Source organism: Lissotriton vulgaris, chromosome 4_1 (genome assembly GCF_964263255.1).
Source record: "Lissotriton vulgaris chromosome 4_1, aLisVul1.2, whole genome shotgun sequence".
Lineage (NCBI taxonomy): Eukaryota > Metazoa > Chordata > Amphibia > Caudata > Salamandridae > Lissotriton > Lissotriton vulgaris.
Genome location: NC_141691.1, coordinates 11,977,590 through 11,998,476, shown reverse-complemented (window position 1 = coordinate 11,998,476; position 20,887 = coordinate 11,977,590). Strand labels below are relative to the sequence as shown.

General features: G+C 50.2%; 1 protein-coding gene across 1 annotated transcript; it reads right to left on the bottom strand.

The window, feature by feature from the left end:
- Positions 1-12,993: 12,993 nt before the first annotated feature.
- On the bottom strand, positions 12,994-17,851 carry LOC147718213 (diacylglycerol O-acyltransferase 1-like). Its single transcript, XM_086918236.1, has 2 exons — positions 17,763-17,851; positions 12,994-15,806 (listed from the first exon to the last, which is right to left on the bottom strand). Exons 1-2 carry the CDS (start codon positions 17,808-17,810, stop codon positions 14,406-14,408), a joined length of 1,449 nt encoding a protein of 482 aa, XP_086774362.1. The 5' UTR covers positions 17,811-17,851; the 3' UTR covers positions 12,994-14,405.
- Positions 17,852-20,887: the final 3,036 nt, after the last annotated feature.

Here is a 20,887-nt window from a genome sequence, read left to right as displayed (position 1 = left end):
TGGGTCAAGTTGAGGCTGGAGAGAATTTCGAACAGCTCAGCCGCATGAGGGCCAGTGTCGCAGTCGCTGTACCAATAGTTGAAATCGCCGAGGACAGCGACTCGAGCAGGAGAAGTGATCAGGTTGGCTAGCTGTTCGCTAAAGGCGATGGGAAACAGAGGCATGGGGTGGGGGGGCGATAGAGAACGATAAGGGTAAGAGCTCCCTCTCCAGTTTCCAGGCTGATGATGAGGTTGTCCACATCAGCGAGGATAAAAGAGGACATGAAAATGAATTTTAACTCCTTTCGAATGACAGCTGCCACCCCTCCGCCGGCCCGGCCAGAGAGTCGGTTCATGTTAAGCATGTAGTAATCGGGGGACAGTGCTGCCAAGATGTCAGGGAGAGAATCGTCAGTCAGCCAGGTCTCAGTGAGTAGGAGAATGTCAGGTCTTTCATCAATGAGGAGGAGAAAAAGGTCGGCCTGGTGTTTTACAAATGAACGTGTATTTAAATATAATACACGGATATGCGTCTCGGTAGTGCTGGGGCAGGCTGGGGGCTTGCAGCTGGGTCGTGGGGGAGAGGCATTACGCACAATGCCACATGTGTGCGGATTGTAGTTTCCTGAGGGCAGTGGGAGAATAAGTGAGGAGAGTGGCAGCATCCCTAGCCCCTGGGCCCGTTAGGGCGCAGACGGGCGCAGACGGGCAGGACTCTGGCACGACTCCAGCACAGGTCTGGCGCAGACGCTGAGCGCGTCCGCTGCGCGGAGACATAGACATCCCCTTTTATGCGCAACTAGAGCGCGAAGATTAGAGCCACATACAATATGGCCGCCGCAAGTATGTGCCTGGGACCAACTCCACAGCGTCGATACTCGGCTGGGAGTGGCCCAGGGCAGCGGGGAGGAGGGGGAAGGAGTCAGCGGTCAAAGCTAATTCAATCAAGCAATTTTAGGAAATGTTGCGAGTAAGTTAAAAAAGCGCCGTATTGCGCAGGCAAACAATTTAAAAGTACAGTTTAAACAGAGCCACACAACCTCCCGGCTTCCGCCTCAGGAGGGCCAAAAACACTCAGCGCTTAAAGCACACGCATACACCAATGCAATGTCAATTGTGCGTAAGAAGTACAAAGTTACTGAAAAGGGAACCTTCCGGTTGACCTAGAACCTAGCAACTTGGAACATAGACACTAGAGGTGTATTGCTACACAGGAGCACCGGAGTGCCAGGGTTACCTCACCCACAGGAAGCGGGTGCATATGTCTCAAAGTGTGTCGGGTTTCGTCGCGCTGGTCTAGGGGGCCTGTAGATGAAGATGCTGCAGGCAGGTCGTCAAGGAGAGTTCCGGTGGATCCAAGGGTGGATCTGAAGAGCAGAGGGGACAAAGTTCAAAGCCACTAGCCAGTGACTACCATGGAACCAGGAGGGAACCAGGCGATGTCGGGTGCAAACAGGCGAAGAAGGGAAGATTGTCTCTGCAGCCACGTGGACATGAAGAGGTCGAGAACGTCCAGGCGTCGATCACGAGCTGTCCCACGAAGGCTCTAGCTGATGGTGGTGTCGGATTCTTGATTGGAGCAAACAGGCCTTGGCTAATGCAAGCCACGCAGGAAACGATGCAAGCTTCTCACTCGGACCAGCAAGGTCAGAGGGGCTGCTCCTTTTTACAGGAGCAGGGGCCAGTCTAGAGTAACCAGACCAGTGGTGTTGATTTTAGATTTCGTCGCCAAGATGGCCACTAACCAACGGGCCAGTAACCGGGATGACGCGTCGAGTGGCAAAATGCAAATTGCCCCACGCAGATCGTGGAGATGCTGGGGGGCTGATCTTCAGTGCAGATGCTGCTCAATGGTGGGGCTTCTCAAACTCCAAAGCACAGTGTCGAGGGTGCCTCGGGTGCTCCGCAGTCAACTTCTTGTGAATCTTCCAAGATGGCCGGTCCCACGTCTCTCGGTGCCTCCACGGTTCTCTTCTTTTCAGGGACTGTGGATCGGGCTCTGAGATGTCTGGGACTCTGGGTCTTGTTGGGCTCTGGGCTCGGGCTCCGGCGGAATGCGGCGGCAAAGCAGACTTCGAATTGCTGGATGGTGCCTGTATTCACAGGGTGGTCACTCCTTGGCCACAAGGGAGATGCTCTTCAGTCTTCTGTGCAGCAGAATGTCAAAGTCCAGTTTTCTTCTTAGTTTCAAGTCGAGTTCAGGATGATCTGAAGTCTTGGGACACAGCTCCTACTCTTATTCCAAATCTAGTGGCCGGATCACCTGCTAGGTCCCTCCTCTGGGTGGGACCAGGAAGGGGAGTAGTTATACCGCCTTTCCTTTGTCCAGCTCCGCACCAGGACTGGGGCTGGAAAGCCCCAACACCGGTTTGGACTGGCTTATGCACAAGGACACCTTGTGTGCCCCAGGCATGTCTCATTCTATTCAGCCCTGTCCTACCCAATACACAAAATCCTGTCTGGGGTGGTGCTCGCACCTCCCAAGGCAGGAAACCCTTTGTCCAAGCCTCCTCGCTGGAAGGACTCCCAGCAGCAGGAGGTCATACTTGTGTCTGTGGTGGCAGCATCCATTTTGTGATGCTGAGGCTCGAGTTAACTTTAACCGGGGTTCAGGTTAGGTACATGTCGTGTACCTCTAGAAGGGTGGAATGCTACCCCGTTGCCAGAATTGGCAAGGGGGTAGTATTCCAATTCGTATGACACCTTACTCGACATGTTTTGATAAAGCCAAACCAAAGTTAGCAAATAACCGCGAGGATTATAATGCACTTGAGAGTATATGGTATGGCAATATCCCGGAACAGCTAAGGGAGTTGTTCCCGACAGCTGCAGACAGGCTCAGCTCGTGCCAGAGCACCATCTAACATGAAACCAAGCACTCTGCCTCCAGGATTGTCGAGGCCTTCCATAGGAGTGGCTTATAGGTTAACATGTGTCCAGATATGTTAGCTATAGATATACTATACCTAAGTAAGAGGTGATTACACCAACTTAACGCAGCTGATTAATCAGTCAGTTGTGTCAAATATGAAGGCCAGGCCAGGGGTGGCATAATACATGCTGCAGCCCCTGGTAGGCCTTGGATACACCTATGCCCTGAGTACTTAGGGTACACTGTTACAGGGGCCTATAAGGTGAACTAGTTCCAATTGTGTATGTACCTAAGGTACATGGAGTCCATTTTAAGGAGAGAGTAATTAGCCTGGGGCCATGAATAGCAGGATCCCAGGCCAACTAAGTCAAAAACCAGCTAAACACCAGGCAAAAAGTTTGGGGGTAACCATAGTCAGATATCCACCTTCCTACACTCCCTTCCACTTTTTGCTGCTGTGCCTCATATGTTTTGCTGGTGTTAGCTGCTCAGAGCACTGTGCCACTGCCAATCAGTGCCACAGTGCAAGTGCTCCCTGTATAAAGTGTATGTATGATTGGTTTCCATGATTGGCTTATTTGGTTTACTGTCAGACCCCAGTAAAGTGCACCAGGAGTGCCAGGGCTTGTAAATCCAAATGCTGCTAGTGGGTCTGTAGCACTGGCTGTGCCACCCACAGAAGCAGCCTTGTAAAATGTGTCTAAGGTCTGCCATTGCAGAACCTGCGTGCAATCTGGTACTGTCAAGCTGGCTGCACACACTTGCCAGACCCTAAAACCTTCCCTTTACTTCATGTGAGTCACCCCTATGGTAGGCCCGAGGGCAGGGTGCATTGTAAGCATAAGGTTGGACAAGCCCTGATGTGTGTGGCATGTCCTAATACTGAATTACACCCATTTTTGTTTTTCACTATTGTAAGGCTACCTGTTCTCATAGGCCAGAATGGGCTGCTGGGATTATTACACTCTCTAATCCTGGCGGACTCAGAGAACATTGTAGAAATTCGAGTTTGGTATACCTGAACTCAGAATAATAAAATACATATTTTAGCAAAGTTTATTTTAATGTTCTGCGTTTGCAAATACCACTTTTAGAAAGCTGGTATTTGCTTGCCTAACCATTTCAGCCCGCCTCTGCTCTGATGTGTATCTGCTGTCTGGTTTCTGTGAGTGACAGGGCTGGGGAATTCCAGGAGACAGGCTAGGCAGCCAGGTGGTGAATAGGAAGATTACACCAGGATGGGTGGGAGGAGTGCCCTTTGACTCTGAATAGGGCTGTGCTCTGCAACCTTAATGCTGGCTCCACCTCCTGCAGAGCGTCTGATGTCTCCGCCCTGCATACAGAAAGCAGAAGCCTGCATCATGTCAACAAAGTGCTCAGAAACTGGACTGAACTACAGGCCCCCAGGCCTGAGAGAAAAAAAGATTTGCAGTATAAATATAGGAGCCCTCCTCCTAAGAAATTAGATCCTGTTTGAACCAAGAAGACGCTCTGCCCGACGAGAAGGACCTGGAAAAGCTGCAAGGAGGAGTACTTTCCCTGACTTGGGGGACTGGCCTGTAGTGGGTACCTTGCTGTGAGAGGAGAGGAAAAGAATGTGCATTCTGAAAGATCTCCAAGGGCTTGTGGGTAAGCTTGCCCCCTGAACGGAGTCCCAGAAATATTGGAGTCCTCCTGCCTTCACAGCGCGCTGGACATTGCCAAGATTTGTCCTGCCGCTGGAGCCACGATCTCAATGCGACCCGTAATCCTGCCCGTTTCCAAGCCCGTGCCTGGCCGCCCGCAACGTGTGATTTCCGTTCTCTAATTCGAACTGTAACTTGCACCGTCAGCCAAGGGCCGCCCGCACGCCGCTTCACCCTTCCCCCCTGTGAGCCGCACTGTTTGCTGCCTCCCGCCGCTGGATTGAGGGATCGGAAGCGCCCCGCAAAGCTAAATACGCACGCAGCATACTGCCAGCCTAGCAACATGCTGGTGAGATCCCCCACCCAGCGCCGCACCTGAAGAGCCCAGTCCGTAGGTACGACACGTACCGGCCACCTCGTGCCGCACTGCTCCCTTTGCAAGAACCGCCCCGCTGGTGAGGGTACGGCTCGTATGCCGCATGGCCCGGACCGTCCGCCTTGCTCCCCTGTGGCCCCCACTCTACGGCGCACCCCCAGGCACCGCAACAAAGCCAGGACCGCATCAAAATGCCGTCCCTTCTGCACGCCTCGTCCGAGCCAGACGCCTGACAACTTGAAAGGTACTGTGAGAGTCGCACTCCGACTGTGTGCGCACCGGTCCAGAGAGTCCGCAACGTTGGTTTAACTCTTGTTGTGATATGATCTGCCCCAAAAAGAACCGCACAATCAGCGCGACGCGCATGGACCCTAAAGACACGCATTTCCTTGAAGTAATCATTGCCTTTCCTAAGATAGTATTGTGGACTCATTTTTAAACGTTATTTGGATCTTGTGCTAAGCCTTTTATATAAAGACCACCTATTTTTATACAAACCCTGGTGTGGTGTTGTCACTGAGTTACTGTATGTGTTCACAAATGCTTAACTTATAGCGCTCTGAGATAAGCCTGGTCTGCTCGCGCCACACTGCCTAGAACGTGAGCAGGGGTTATTTTAGAGGGTAATCCCCTTTCCCTGACTAGAGGAGAGGGTCCCTGCTTGTCACAAGTACTTACCTGTGCCAAACCAGAGACCCCCAAATCTAACAAGGCACTTTTATAAAAATGTACTAATAAAAAGCCAGCATTTTTTTAATTCCACAGATACTAACCAATGGCAAATGGTGGGTTTGCCAAACCCCAGAGAAGAGATGTAACAGGTCGATCGGAGCTCGGTTTGAAAATGTGAAATTAAGTAAAAAACAAAATTAATGTTGAGCAGAGCCTGAAAACATCCACGAGAGTTGTAGCTCATATTCTAAATGTGCGTGGCGAGAGTAAAAATATATCAACATTACAGGTGAAACAAAAACATGCTTAAAGTCCCAAAAGATGCACACATATGCTGTGTACGTTTCTGCCCATACCGGCGTAGAGTGCAGAGACTAAAGTAAGGTACTCTACAGTAAAAGGGCACTGAAAACTAGGCAAGTAAAAGGGTAGTCAGATGATCATAAGGAGGTCATTTTAAATACCCACTGTTATGTATGAAAATCACTCCAATAGCTAAACATTGAAGAAGCAGCACTTCCCGCATTTATAGTAGGATCACAAAAAAACTACATGAGAAGGTCTCTGAGGTCTTTGCCAAGCAGCAAAGCCTAAAGTGTCTATGAAGAGGAGGGGCAGAAGTGCAAGCAGAAGTCAGAGTGACGTCCTGCCCATCACCAGGGTCCTGCTAAAAGTAAACCAGGGTGGCTGTTTCATTTGAAAGGTTGCAAGGTACTCTAAAGGTTAGATAATGATGTTACACATTGTTGGTAAGAATCAAGCACAATGTGTCTCAAAATGGGTCACCATATTGTGAGATTTAAAACTCTCAGAAAACGTAACAAGCATTTGCAATGCAATACATCTCACATTTGGGACCTTACAAAGATTAGCCATGCAGCACATTACCCTACGTGCTACAACATCTACTGATTTAAAACATGGAAGCCTTTACACTAATGGTTACATTACCTCTATGTCCCTCATCCTCTGCCCAGTCATTACAAATGAGTTAATATTCCAACTGACAGGAAACAAAACAGGAAATGCTTAAAAGCTCCACACACAAACCCTCCAGTCAGGGGCTATAATAGCCTAGCCAGCGGAAAGCACTTCCTGTTTTGTTTCTTGTCTGTGGACACGACAGGGATGCTAATGCTGGTAATTGCCTGGCTCTAACCAGTTAGTTGTATGTCCTCTGGCTCCCTCCTTTGCTGGTCTCTGAGGGGCGCCATTGGACCCTCATGGGAGTAACTACAGTCAGGACATGAGGCCTCCTGGACTCAGTGAGCACATTTGGGGCGGAGTTGCTGGGCTTTGCCTGCTCACAGCTGTCTTCTTCTACTGCCTTCGATTCTACCTCGCAGAGTACCCTGGTGTTTGTTTTCCGACACGTTTGTGGGTGGCTGGTTGATTCCCTCTGTCTGGTGACTGATGGTGCTGTCCAGTTTTTGATTCCTTGGTCACCTTGGGTACTCTGAAGCACCTTCGCTGCAGCATGGGAGCTCCTGCTTCAGTTTGCCAATTAAGTGCCGGGCGCAGACTGATCCTCGCTGGTCTGCTGAGACCGTCTCAGCGAGGCAGTCTTACGGGAGCCATTCTCACATGTAGGAGCAGCATATGGTGGAGCGAAGGTCCAGCACTCTCTCGGTTTGAGCAAGCCGCCTTCGGGTACATATTTTGTTGGATTTCCACAAGCGCACACCTCTACTGTAGGCCTCCAGCATAGTTTGGGATGTGCTGTGAAGGTGCAGCCACGCCACCTTCATTCCGGCTTAGGATCCTCGCGTCAGCCACAGGCTGGGTAGGTTTTGCCCGTCTCTGCACTTGCATTGTTCTGGTTTGGGGCTGTTTTTTTCTGTCTTCAGATTTGCATAATCGGAGGGATTTTTTTAAATTTTACGTTTATTTTTCAAAGCTTCTTGGTTCTTTCTATTTTGGGACTTTTGGTCCGGCTGGCCGGGGAAGGCTGCTTCTAGCCTGACCACTGATCGGTGGATTAAATCTATTATTGGTTTGGCTTCTCAGGGTTCTGGTTTGCCTTGTCCTGCAGGTGTTCAGGCCCGTTCCATTAGAGGTGTCTCTGCTTCCTGGGCTGCTTTTGATGAGGTTCACTAGATGAGATTGGTCGTGCTGGGACGTGGGGCCTCTGATTCTATGTTTGTTCTGTATTACCGGGTTAGGTGTTGATTGCGATCTCACTAGGAAAGCCCTCCGTACGACTCGGATCGGAGGGCTTTCCTAGCAAATTGTGCCCCAGGAGTCCGAGCAACCGATTACGATGCATCCGTATAGTGACAGACTCAGTTCGCTTGGACTGCCATTAAACTCTATAGGGGCCAGTATATCAAATGCATACACAGGCTCCCATACCAAAAAGGGGTGGTTTGGGTAAAGCGTACACCCTGAATCAATCATATCATTTGTAAAGCGCACTACTCACCCGTGAGGGTCTCAAGGCGCTGGGGTGGGGATTGCTGCTACTGCTCGAAAAGCCAGGTTTTGAGGAGTTTTCTGAAGGTCAGCAGGTCTTGGATCTGCCTTAGGTGGATGGGTAGGGTGTTCCAGGTCTTGGCGGCGATGTGGGAGAACGATCTACCGCCGGAGGTTGCTCTTCTGAAGCAGGGGACTGTGGCGAGTGTGAGGTCGGCGGAGCGGAGCTTGGGGGTGGGCATGTAGAAGCTGAGTCGTCTGTTGAGGTACGTTGGTCCGGTGTTGTGGAGTGCCTTGTGTGCGTGGGTGAGGAGCTTGAAGGTTATCCTCTTGTTGACCTGGAGCCAGTGCAGGTCTCTCAGGTGTGGTGTGATGTGGCTGCGGCGAGGGATGTCGAGGATCAGGCGTGTAGAGGCGTTCTGGATGCGTTGGAGCCGTCTCAGGAGTTTGGCGAGGCTACTGCGTAGAGGGCATTTCCGTAGTCCAACCGGCTGCTGACGAGGGCCTGTATGACCGTTCTTCTCGTTTCAGTGGGGATCCACTTGTAGATCCTGCAGAGCATGCGGAGGGTGTTGAAGCAGGAGACGGAGACGGTGTTGACCTGTTTAGTCATGGAGAGGGTGGAGTTGAGGATGACCCCTAGGTTGTGTGTGTGGTCGGTGGGTGTTGGGGCGGTTCCCTGTGAGGTCGGCCACCAGAAGTCATCCGAGGCCGAAGGGCTGGATCCGATGATGAGGACCTCCGCCTTGTCTGAGTTCAGCTTCAGTCGGCTGTTCCTCATCCATTCAGCGACGGCCTATATTCCTTCGTGAAGGCTGGCTTTGGCGGTGTGGGGGTCCTTGGTGATGGAGAGGATCAGCTGGGTGTCATTGGCGTAGGAGATGATGTTGAGGTCGTGCCAACGGGTGACATGGGCGAGCGGTGCCATGTAGATGTTAAACAGAGTTGGACTGAGGGATGAGCCCTGGAGTACGCCGCAGATGATCTCGGTGGCTTCGGAGTGGAAGGGGGGGAAGGAGGACGCTCTGTGTTCTGCCAGAGAGGAAGGAGGTGGTCCAGTCCAGGGCCTTCTCTTGGATCCCGGCATTGTGGAGGTGTGTTTGTAGTGTGTGGTGGCAGACCGTGTCGAAGGCGGCAGACAGGTCCAGGAGGATGAGGGCCGCCGTTTCTCCGTTGTTCAGCAGGGACTTGATGTCATCGGTGGAGGAGATGAGGGCAGTCTTGGTGCTGTGGTTGTTGCAGAACCCGGACTGGGAAGGCTCCAGGATGTTGTTCTCCTCGAATTAGCGTGTCAGTTGTTCGTTAACGGTCTTCTCGATGACCTTAGCCAGGAATGGGAGCAGGGAGATGGGCCGGAAGTTCTTGAGGTCCTTGGGGTCTGCCTTGGGTTTCTTGAGTAAGGCGTTGATCTTGGTGTGCTTCCAGCTCTCCGGGAAGGTTGCTGTCTCAAAGGAAATGTTGATGGCTTTTCGAAGATGGGGTGCGATGGCGGTGCTGGCTTTGTTGAAGATGTGGTGTAGGCATGGGTCTGACGGGGATCCGGAGTGGATGGTGTTCATGATCTTGATGGTGTCGTCGTCGTTAATGTTGGTCCAGGAGAGCAGGCAGTTGGTGCAGGTGGTGGTCGTGGGGGATGAAGGTCTCAGTGGTTATCGGGGTGGTCGTGGCACCTGAGCTGTAGTGGAGGTCTGCGATCTTGCGATGGAAAATGGCCAGCAAGTCGCACAGGTCTTGCGAAGGTGGGATGTCGTTGGGTGTTGGAGCTCGGGTTGGAGAGTTCCTTCACTATGTTGAAGAGCTCTTTGCTGTTTTGTGTGTTGTAGTCTAGGCGGTCTTTGAAGAAGGCCCTTTAAGCGGATCTGATGAGGTGATGGTGTCTGCGGGTGGCGTTCTTGTGGGCTGCGTTGCTATCCAGTGTTCGTTCACGTAGTCAGTTCTTCTCTAGCTTTCGGCAGGTTTGCCTGGAGGCCTGGAGGTCTTCAGTGAACCAGATGGCTTTCTTGCTGGTGAGGCTGTTGGAGGGTTTCTTGAGCGAAGCAAGGGTGTTGGTGCAGTCGTCGAGCCACTGTCTGAGGTTGTGGGCGTCGGTCTCGGGGTCAGGTGGTGGGCTCCGGGCAAGGGTGATGGTTAGCTGGTCTTTGGTGACTTTGCTCCAGCAGCGGTGAGGGATCTGTTGGGTGCGGTGGTGTGTGGTGGGTTTCAGGAAGGTGAAGTGGATTCAGCAATGGTCGGTCCAGTGAAGTTTGGTAGTAAGGTTGAAGGAGACGTGGGGGCTCGCGCAGAAGATGGGGTCAAGCTGTGGCCGGAGGAGTGGGAGTGTGTTGTGATGAGTTCTCGGAGTCCGAGGCTGGCTAGGTTGTCGATCAGGGTGGTGGCGTTGGTGATTTTCTAGAGGTGGAGGTTCAGGTCCCCGAGGAGGATGTAGTCTGTGGAGGCCAGGGTGTGCATACTGACGGCATCTGTGATGGAGTCTATGAACAGTGCCCGAGGGGGTCTGTACACGAGGGTACCTCTGAGGGTGGTGTTGAGGTCGGTGTGGATCTGGAACTGCAGGTGTTCGGTGGTGCTGAGGGTGTCGTCAGTGTTGGTCGAGACTGAGAGTGTTCCTGTGGGCGATGGCGATTCCTCCTCCTCCTACTCCGTTGGTGCGGTCCCTGCGGGTGATCTTGTAGTCTTCCGGGATGGCTATGGCGATGTCGGGTGCCGAGGCGGGGTTCAGCCAGGGCTCCGTCAGGAAGGCGACGTCTGGCGTGGTTGAGTCGAGTAGGTCCCAGAGTTCAATTGCGTGTTTGCAGGCGGAGCGGGTGTTGAGTAGAATGCATCTGAGGCAGTTGGCTTCCTTCCTGGTCGGTGGGTTGGCGGGCCGGATGCTGGCAAAGCTGCAGTTCCGGCAGGAGAAGGGTCCTTGGGTGCACTTCGAGGCAGCCACGCATCAGGTGCGTGATTGTCCGGCGTTTTGAGTGCGTGGAGGTGCTGGGGTCATAGCGGAGACGTGCGTCATGGCGTTTGCAGGGGCCAGGGTTCAGGCGCTGGCCGCGGTCCAGGCACGGATGGGCGCAGACGGGAATGCCTTAGGCGCGCCTTCGGCACGCCAGGGGCGCAGCAGCGCAGCAGCTGCCTTGAGAAGTGGAGGTGGGAGGGAGGAGCAGCTGGGAGAATGGAGCGGACGAGTGGGGGGGCGGGCCGCAGGGGATGCAGCGGCGGGAAAACAGCGGCAGGAACGGCGGGGGACAGAAGGCAAAAGGGGCACAGGCCACAGAATACAAAGTGAAAAGGAGGAAAAACGAATCAAATAAGCAGTGTAAAAGCAGCAATGCAGTACAAAGCCGGGGGGCGGGACTGCAGCGACGGGGCAAACGGGGGCAGGATCGGGAAGGGAACAGATGGCAAAAAGGGCACAGAATACACTGAGATAATTTAGCAGTAAACAGAGAGGAGGAAAAACACAACAATTAGACATAAAAATAGAAGCACTACAATACAAGCAAAATCAACAGAAGTAATACAGTGCAAGCAAAGCAAACCTACGGCCAACCACTGCCACCAGGGATGAGGCGCAGGTGGAAGCCTACGGGTGGAGGAGGGCCTCGAACTAGCGCTAGTGGTAGCAGCAGTGGACAGGGAGCAGGGGCACAACAGGTGGTGCTGCTATGGCGTGGGGAGCAACCTGCCTGAAGCAGGGTCAAGGGTCGCTCTCCTCACCGCGCAGTGGCCGCCATAAGAAGGAGAGGTGGGAGGGAGGAGCAGCTGGGAGGAGGTAGCGGAAAAGTGGGCAAACAGGGGGGCGGGCTGCAAGGGACGGAGCGGCAGGAAAACGAGGCAGGAACGGCAGGGAGACAGAAGGCAAAAGGGGCACAGGGCACAGAATACAAAGTGGAAAGGAGGAAAAACGAATCAATTAAGCAGTGTAGAAACAGGAGCAATACAGTACAAAGCAGGGGGGGCGCAGGGGGCGCAGCAGAGGGGAAAACGGGGGCAAGAGCGGCGAGAGAACAGAAGGCAAAAGGGGCACAGGGTGCAAAATACACAGAAAAGTTTAGCAGTAAACAGAGGGGGTGAAAAAGCCCAACAATTAGATAGAAAAATAGAAGCAGTACAGTACAAGCAAAATCAACAGAAGTAATGCAGTGCAAGCAAAGCAAACCTACGCCCAATCACTGGCACCAGGGATGAGGCGCAGGTGGAAGCCTGCGGGTGGAGGAGGGCCTCGAACTAGCGGCAGTGGCAGCAGCAGTGGACAGGGAGCACGGGAACAACAGGTGGTGCTGTTGCGGTGTGGGGAGTGACCGGCCTGAAGCAGGGTCAAGGGCCGCTCATGTACTACACTTGGGCCAAAATAGCAAGTTGGGGGAGGGAAACAGGGACTTGCCCGCGATGTTACAGTCAGGAGACTGATCTAGTGGAAATGTTGTAATTGCCTGGTTTTAGACTTGCTCAACCCTCAATTTCCTGAGTCTTGTAGGCTCGCTTCTAAATAGATGTGGTATTATCTCCTGATTTTATGCTCCTGGGATTACATGACAATGCAGGTGACAGTGACAGGCAATTTCTTGTGTTTAGTGCTATGGCGGTCGCCCACATTTGTATCGCTGCGACCTGGCTTAATGACAAACCCCCTACATTTCATCCATGGCTGGCAAGGTTGCTCTCAATGTTCTACCTCAAGAGCAGCTTATATCAATGTAAGGGCAAGAATAGGAGGAAGAAAATATGGGCTTCCTCGGCGCGGTGGTCACAAGAGGGACTTAGAAAGTAATAAAGTGTCTAAATACCTGATCTGGGTTAGATTATATATCTGCCTTGGGAAAGGGCTTAATTATACCCTAATGGATATTTGGGTTGATATAATGGTATTTCTGATAAATCTTAAGGAGTATTGAAATTAGGAATTACAAGAAATTAGTTAATGATATTTAATGAATTGCTTTATGGAAATCTTTTCTTTCAAGCCATTGCCACATTTTCTTTCACACATCTTAATTGTTGAATGTCGAAATTATGTGATGTTGTCTTGTGGAAAAATAAATAATTAAAAAGAATACAAAGAGGTGCATTCAGTACAACTTTCTGTGGGTTTCATTAATGTACAGGAACAACTGTAAACAAGTTGTACACCATTATCACGCAACAGCTTGTTGTAACTCAAGAGCACATTCTGCCTTTCTGGCCTCCATAAAAAAAATTGGCAGTCATAAAATGGAAAGGAAAGAAATGAAGTCCAAAATCTCTCAACAAACAAACAAACTTTAAATAATTACAAATAGGTGCACATTTTCTCATCGGTTCATCTCAGATAATTCACTGTCATAAACATTGGCATTTGTGGTTTAACGCACATTTCAATGTCAATCACAAGGAAGAACTGATATTACTTAGCCTCTACTAAGTATGACTAGTTACATTATTACAAGCATATCCCCATTAAGCAATGATCCTTCAAATGAACAAAAATGACCAAAAACATCTGAAATGTTGTCAAACATTTGACTCGAAAATACACAGAAATAGCATGGGGGTCATTTAGATTCTGTTGGACGGCCCGACAGGAGGTGGAGGTATGCCCACTTGCTTGCCCTATAAAGAGATTCCATGCTTACCTGGCAGGGATCTCAGTAATGTGAAGAATGTGACATGAGTGTGATATGTAAAAGGCTCACTCAGTAAACAAAAAAATGGTCTTGACATGCAGGAAGTTTTTCTCTTTTCACTTGCGAGTCCTTTTACATTTCCCCTACTCGTGTCTGGCTTGCCTCGCATGTTTGACAAATACAGTAAAAGATGAGTGATGGTCATCAAGCACTAACTAGTGTTGGATGAATATAACTGTGACCTGGCCAATGAGCTAGAGGTTTTCACTGTTGGAGCCAGTAAATCTGGCCTTCCCTCAAATTCAAATAGAGCAGGGGAGCTGTGCGTTTGGCAGGTTGGAACACCACCAGTGTATGGAGGAACACCCATTCCAGAAAATTCTAAATAAAGCCTTTCCCTTGTTTAGGACTTCACGTATTCTTGAGTGTGTGAATGTGAATAATGTAATCTTCCTATATACAGTTTTAGTTGCTGTATTGTACTATATTCTGCTATTGATTCCATATGAGGCTCCTATTTATTAAGTAAAAGACAAACCGGTAAGACAATAAAGACGTAGGGGCTTATTATGAAAGAAAACGGACTAGCAATCCCACCCAACCCTTGAGTTACCAATACTGCATGCATCATTCTCTGCCGTGAGCAGGGGGGTCTAGGTGGAATTACTCCCCTTCACAAGTGGGAGTCTGAGTTGGTTTGTAGGATTCCTGCAGGGTTTTCCCTATATTTCAACCAGGGACTTTGCCTGCTTACAGCAGAAGTGTTGAGGCATAAAACACCTGACATGCAGTGTTCCTGTGGGATTTGTTCTGCTCATCGGGGCACTAACTCCTGAAACCACCCCTTTCAGGCTTCCTCTCCCAGCTAAACTAAGGGCCCTAGCTATATTCATAGTCAAGCCCCCAGCTGGAAACAGTTGTGCGATGCTGGACATAGTAATCATGAAAATATTGAAGCAACACCAATGGAATACCAAAGAATACATTTAGCCACATGACAAAGTTACCAAAGCGGTCACCACAGATGTTCTCCAAGGCCCATGCTAGTAGAAACTGGGCAAACATTACCCTAAAAATAAAGAAGTGATACATCCTAAGTGGAATTGCAATTACGTACTCTAAGACAACAGATGAAATGAGAAATATTGCTCCTTGTATGTACAGCTTTTCATAACCAGATTGCTTAAGAGGCATGTAGACATGTCTAAAAAGCCAATTATGAGCTGGTCTGTTCCACTTTGTCCAGAATTTCAGGATGGACTTTGTTTCCCACCAATCTTGGTAAAATTCACGATCAGCGAAGTAGAGTAACTCTGCAACAGCATTGAGGAACGAGTGGAAGAACCAGTATGAGAAGATCAGCCAGATAATGTTAGTGACCACCGCAAGTTTCAGAATATACTCCAGGAATAGTGAGGATTCAACTTCCCACAAGGGCGTCATTGATTTCTGTATGACGGGAAGAATGAGTTGCTGAACAAGTGTAAGCATGAGATGGAACAGTATCACAATTTCCACAAGTCTTGCCACAAAAAAGGTTTGGCGAAACTGACAGGACTTAGGGTAGTTTACCTGGTAGCAGAGTGTAGGGGCGACCACAAAATAGTAAAGATCTTGTTCATTTAGATTTAAAGGGTAGCAAATCTCTTTGGTATTTCCTTGTTCATTATTCCGGTTTTGGCGATTGTCGGGAAATCGTCTTCTCAAGGTTCCTTTTGCATTTTTGGGATGCTTTGCCCTGTAGGTGTCATTTACAAATTTGTAGGATAGGAGTTTGAAAAAGAGAATGGTGTATACCAGCAAGGTAAGCATTGCACCAACTGGAGTAATTCTTTTCTTTAAATATATTCCCAGCACCGGAAAAACAATCAGGGCTATGAGGTTCACACCCTGGAAAACCATGCCAAAAATTTCACAGTTCTTGCTTCGGGTCATGAACTTCTCTAAGTGAACAGCAATAATTATAAAAATATTTGAAGCAAATATGAGCTGCAGCGCAGGCCAGTCATAAGGGTCTTTTAAAAAAAGGGATACACAAGCAGAAGGATCTCCAAATTGTCCTACAAGACCATTCCTTGCAATGTTTTCATAATTCATGAGCACATAAGTAATCGACAGTATGATGAAAGACCAATTGAGAAAGCCACTGTAATTATTAAATCCAGTCCCCGGTGTCAGAATGGAATCTATTGCGACATGGCAGTTTACAGGGTCTCCATCATCGTCCAGCATATTTGGACCACCAAGGTCTCCACTACTGGTCATCATATGCATAGGCACCTGTAAAGGACAAACAACACAAGCTGAAGTCATTAACATTTAATGAGGGCTTAAAGTAAAGCCATTTATCACAGTGGAACTCCCACATCATACATATCCCAGCTGCCTCACACCATATACACCATCTACAACATTCCACCTGCGTGCTGTACTAATGCCGGAAACACACAACCTATACACACAATTATACAAAGTAAACCATAGCCTGCATACAGATACTAACACTCACATCTATCGCAAAAAATAATTATCCAAACTAACCATAACACTACGCCATCTTCCCTCTGAGATAATCAAGCCTGCATTATAGCCTACAGCACTTGTAATACTGCAGACAAGATATCTGCACCTTTGTGATGGGGCAGCCTGTCCGCCAAACTGTAAACATAGGTAAAACGTAATTATTCCCCCATTGCTTTCTACCACCGCCATATAAACAACTTCCTTATTCTCTATAGCAGTGGTCTCCAACCTTTAACGGAACAAGTGCTACTTATATTCAATTAGAAACAATGCAACCTACTAATATGTTGTAGTAGTGATTTAAAACAAATTAAAGTCTGACTTGAGTAAGTGGAATTTATTAGTTATGGCTGGGACGAGTGACCACAGTAAAAAAGAACATATTACTGAGAAAATTACACCTGTAGAGCACTTCACCAGTGCAAATCCACAAATCAAAATACAACTTGAGATAAAAACTAATCATTCATTTGGGGTGAAATTTGCCAAGGGTGTCCAGGCAAATCATGATGGCCCTGAGGGATAGAGTGCCTCGTTATTCTATATCTCTGGAACTATTACCAAAACACACATGTGATTACTCCAAGCGTGGCTGGCCCAAGCAAAAGACACAAAATGCTGCAATAGTGAAAACATCTTTCTGGGTCTTGGTACATACTAAACCTAAAAAGTTAACACCAGCACAATTATGCACACAGAATGCCATAGACAGGCAACTTTGGCTGGTCACAGCCTCCAAGAGGGGGAGGGGGCTGTCTTTGGTCACAGCCTCCAGTGGGAGGGGCAATCATTGGTCATAGCCTCCAGGGGGAGGGGGAATCATTGGTCACAGCCTCCAGTGGGAGGGGCAATCAGTGGTCATAGACTCCAGGGGGAGGGGCAATCATTGGTCACAGCCTCCAGTGGGCAATCATTGGTCACAGCCTCCAGTGGGCGGGGCTGTCATTGGTCGCAGCCTCCAAGAGGGGGAGGGGGCTGTCTTTGGTCACAGCCTCCAGTGGGAGGGGCAATCATTGGTCATAGCCTCCAGGGGGAGGGGGAATCATTGGTCACAGCCTCCAGTGGGAGGGGCAATCAGTGGTCATAGACTCCAGGGGGAGGGGCAATCATTGGTCACAGCCTCCAGTGGGCAATCATTGGTCACAGCCTCCAGTGGGCGGGGCTGTCATTGGTCGCAGCCTCCAAGAGGGGGAGGGGGCATCATTGGTCACAGCCTCCAGTGGGAGGGGCAATCAGTGGTCATAGACTCCAGGGGGAGGGGGAATCATTGGTCACAGCCTCCAGTGGGAGGGGCAATCAGTGGTCATAGACTCCAGGGGGAGGGGCAATCATTGGTCACAGCCTCCAGTGGGCAATCATTGATCACAGCCTCCAAGGGGGGAGGGGCAATCATTGGTCATAGCCTCCAGGGGGAGGGGCAATCATTACCGCCTGCAGTGGGCGGGGCTGTCATTGGTCACAGCATCCAGCGGTCAATCATTGGTCACAGCTCCAGGGGGAGGGGGGCTGTCATTAGTCACAGCCTTAAGGGGGGGTCACTGGGTCAAGGTGGGCGGTTACTTGGTCAGAGGAGGCTGTGATTGGTCGGAGCCTCCAGGGGGGTGCTTGGGGGCTGTCCCTCGCTCCCAGCCTCCACTGTGGCCTTTGAGCCCGTGTTGCCGGAGCCGGCCTCCTCCCCCCGCCCGTCTCCCCTGCCTGCCGGAGCCGCCGTACCCTGTGGAGGCAGCCCGGGCCCCGCCGGCCTTCTCTGCGGCCCGTCATGTTCAACCGCCGGGAGGGAGGAGCGCGAGGGAGGGGCGGAAATGACGTCGACCGCGTCCGGTGAATGGCGCGCGATGACCTGGCCCCGACCGCCGCTGCGCGCGGGCGGGGACGAGCGCGCGCCGCCTTCGAGGAGGCGGGACGGAAGAGCCCACGCTCCCTCGAGCGAAGAGCACGTGACCGGCGCAGCCGCGCGAGGGGCGGTGCGTCAGGCTCGAGCCGAGCCCTGGACAAGGCTGCTGTGTGACGTCACATCTGAACCCGTCATAAAAGTGCGCTCCTTTCACGCATGGAGCGGTGATGTAGCACCCGGCTTCAGTGAGCACCAATCACAGTACACGAGGTCATGTAGGGCTTCAGGTGAGCACCAATCTCATTACACAAGGTCATGTAGCGCTTTACGTGAGCACCAATCACAGTACACGAGGTCATGTAGCGCTTCATGTGAGCACCAATCCGAGTACACAAGGTCATGTAGCGCTTCGTGTGAGCACCAATCACAGTACACGAGGTCATGTAGCGCTTCAGGTGAACACCAATCACAGTACACGAGGTCATGTAGCACTTCAGGTGAGCACCAATCACAGTACACGAGGTCATGTAGCGCTTTACATGAGCACCAATCACAGTGCACGAGGTCATGTAGCGCTTCATGTGAGCACCAATCACAGTACACGAGGTCATGTAGCGCTTCAGGTGAGAACCAATCTCAGTACACAAGATCATGTAGAAGAGAGAAGAGCAGGCAGCGGCGTGTGCTCATGAGAAGCTGGACATAGGAGTTGGACAAAAGAGCGGGCTGAGCGCAATTCCCGTGCAGAGAGCTGGACAGAGGAGCAGGCAGGGGCGTGTGCTGAGTGCCCTGCCCATGAAGGAGATAGACATAGGAGTGAACAGATGCATGTGCTGAGCACACTGCGCATGAGGAGAGGTGAACATAGGAGCTGGCAGTAGCCTGTGCTGCGCATGCTGCCCGTGAGGAGCTGAACACAGGAGTGGACAGTGGAATGTGCTGAGCGCAGTGCCCATGGGGAGAGCTTGACAAAGGATCGGGCAGCATTGTGTGCTGAGCGCGCTGCAGATGATGCAGTGACGGCAGACATCCTGGAGAACGGCAGTGCTCAGGAGAAGATGGCGGAAGGCTTAACAGGGGGCCATGGAGCCAACACAACGGAGTACTTTTAGATGGCCAGCCACCACATTGTAGGTTGGTGTGGGCAGCGGTGCCTCCAAACTGGTTGAGGACCTCACGAGGTGGAGGAAAGTGCAATAAGCAATGCTCCGGTTAAAGGGAAGGACGCGGGGTGCAGGGTTGCCTTGGGTTCACAGGGGTTCGGGGTGCTGGTTTTACCAACTTTATTTGCTAGGGCGAATGTTTTTGTAGAAAGACATACGACTCGCATATATTATTTTCTCGGGCTGTTTTTATGTGGTCTTCTACGTATTTTCTACATTCCGAGGCAAGAGAAGACGAGGACTCTGGGGAGAGGATGTGGCCTTATGGCTAGAGCAGTCGACCTCGAAGCTGGGCAACCGTGTTTGAGTCTCGGCAACGACGCTCACATTCTAGTGATTCTGGTAATCTCCCCATGCCTAACAAAATGAGTGTCCATCTGGAAGCAAACTGGTGCTAATGTAAAGCACTCTGATACCAGTGATATGTTCAGGTCGAGTTTGCGCTACATAAACTCTAGTGTTCCACCATTGTTCTTTTAAAGATAATGTAACCCATGGGGATAACGGGTGCCAGAAAAACAGAGCAGCAAGAGTGGATTCCATCCTTCAGAAGCTGGAAGCACGTTTGGGAGGACCTGGGACGGCATCGTTTGTCTGAATCATTGCTCTGCTCCTTGGTTCAGCAAATACCGCGAAGATGGCGCGATAATAAATTACAGCTGGATTTTTTCCTGCTTTGGCCTGTTTTTATCTGCCACCTCTCCTTCGTCACCTCCACTTTTTTGAGCTCCTCTGAATCCCCAAAAGTGACGGGCTGCTGTTCTTTTTCCACGAGGTTACCACTATTGTTGTTGCTCTAAAGGATACAAAATAAATTCATTCTACTAACTTAAAGGCACTTACACAGTACCTGTTCTTTGCCCAGAAGAAAACAAAATCCAAAGTCGCTAAAGACAGGATTATTGCGCAGCCATAGAGTGGATTCGGAGCAGGGAAATGTTAAGGATTTTACTCTGGGCCAAACGTACTTTGGGGGCCCCTTTCCAGAACAGCTTTTAATGTAAGATCAAATTTCATGCCCTCTTTGGCCATGTCGCCACCAGTGGATTGGCGCACTCCAAATTCTAATTGTGTTTACATCCAATATTCAGGGATAGTAACGCATGTTTTCGATGTAACACAGCAGCAGCTTGCTAATATCACTACAAATAATGCAAAAGGTCTCGCATTGACGTGAGTTTGAGCTATTGGCATTGAAAATGACAATGCCTTTTATTTATGTTTTGTTTTTTAAAACATAAATAAAACGCTTTGTCATTTACAATGCCAATCACTTAAACTTGTTTAAATGTGAGACCTATTGCATTGCAAATGCTTGTTTATATTACTGCTGGCATCCTGAATGATGTACCAAGGGCGATCAATGTTGGTAATCTTGCAAGTGGTGGCCAAGAAATTAATCTTATTGTAATTGTAATCAGCATTTATAGAGTGCACTGTGACCCTACAGGTATCCTGGCGCTTCAACACGTGAGACCAGCTAAACTCAGAGTATATTAGAGGGCACGGGATCAGTAGAACTAAAGAACCATGACTACAACTTATGCCCTAGAAAAGAGCCAAGTCTTCATCTTCTTTCTAGGCAGCGTCAGGTTTTCCATCTGCCTAAGTTCGGCTCGGAGTTTGTTCCAAGCCGAAGCTGCTACAATGTTGAAGGCCCTTCTTCCTGATTTGACTCTTCTAAACCTGGACACTCTCACCAGTTTAGCTGAGGAGGAACGAAGGAGGTTACGTGAGGGGACATACCATTTAAATCTGCTCTTTAATGGCTTGGGCCCAATGCATTTCAGATCCTTGAAAACTATACATCGCAACTTGAACTGTACCCTCTGCATAACTGG

Coding starts and splice junctions, on each gene's coding strand:
- LOC147718213 (XM_086918236.1), bottom strand. CDS start 17,810: ATGACGGGCCGCAGAGAAGGCCGGCGGGGCCCGGGCTGCCTCCACAGG. Junction 15,807..17,762: donor GCCCGGGCTGCCTCCACAGG/GTACGGCGGCTC, acceptor TGTCCTTTACAG/GTGCCTATGCATATGATGAC.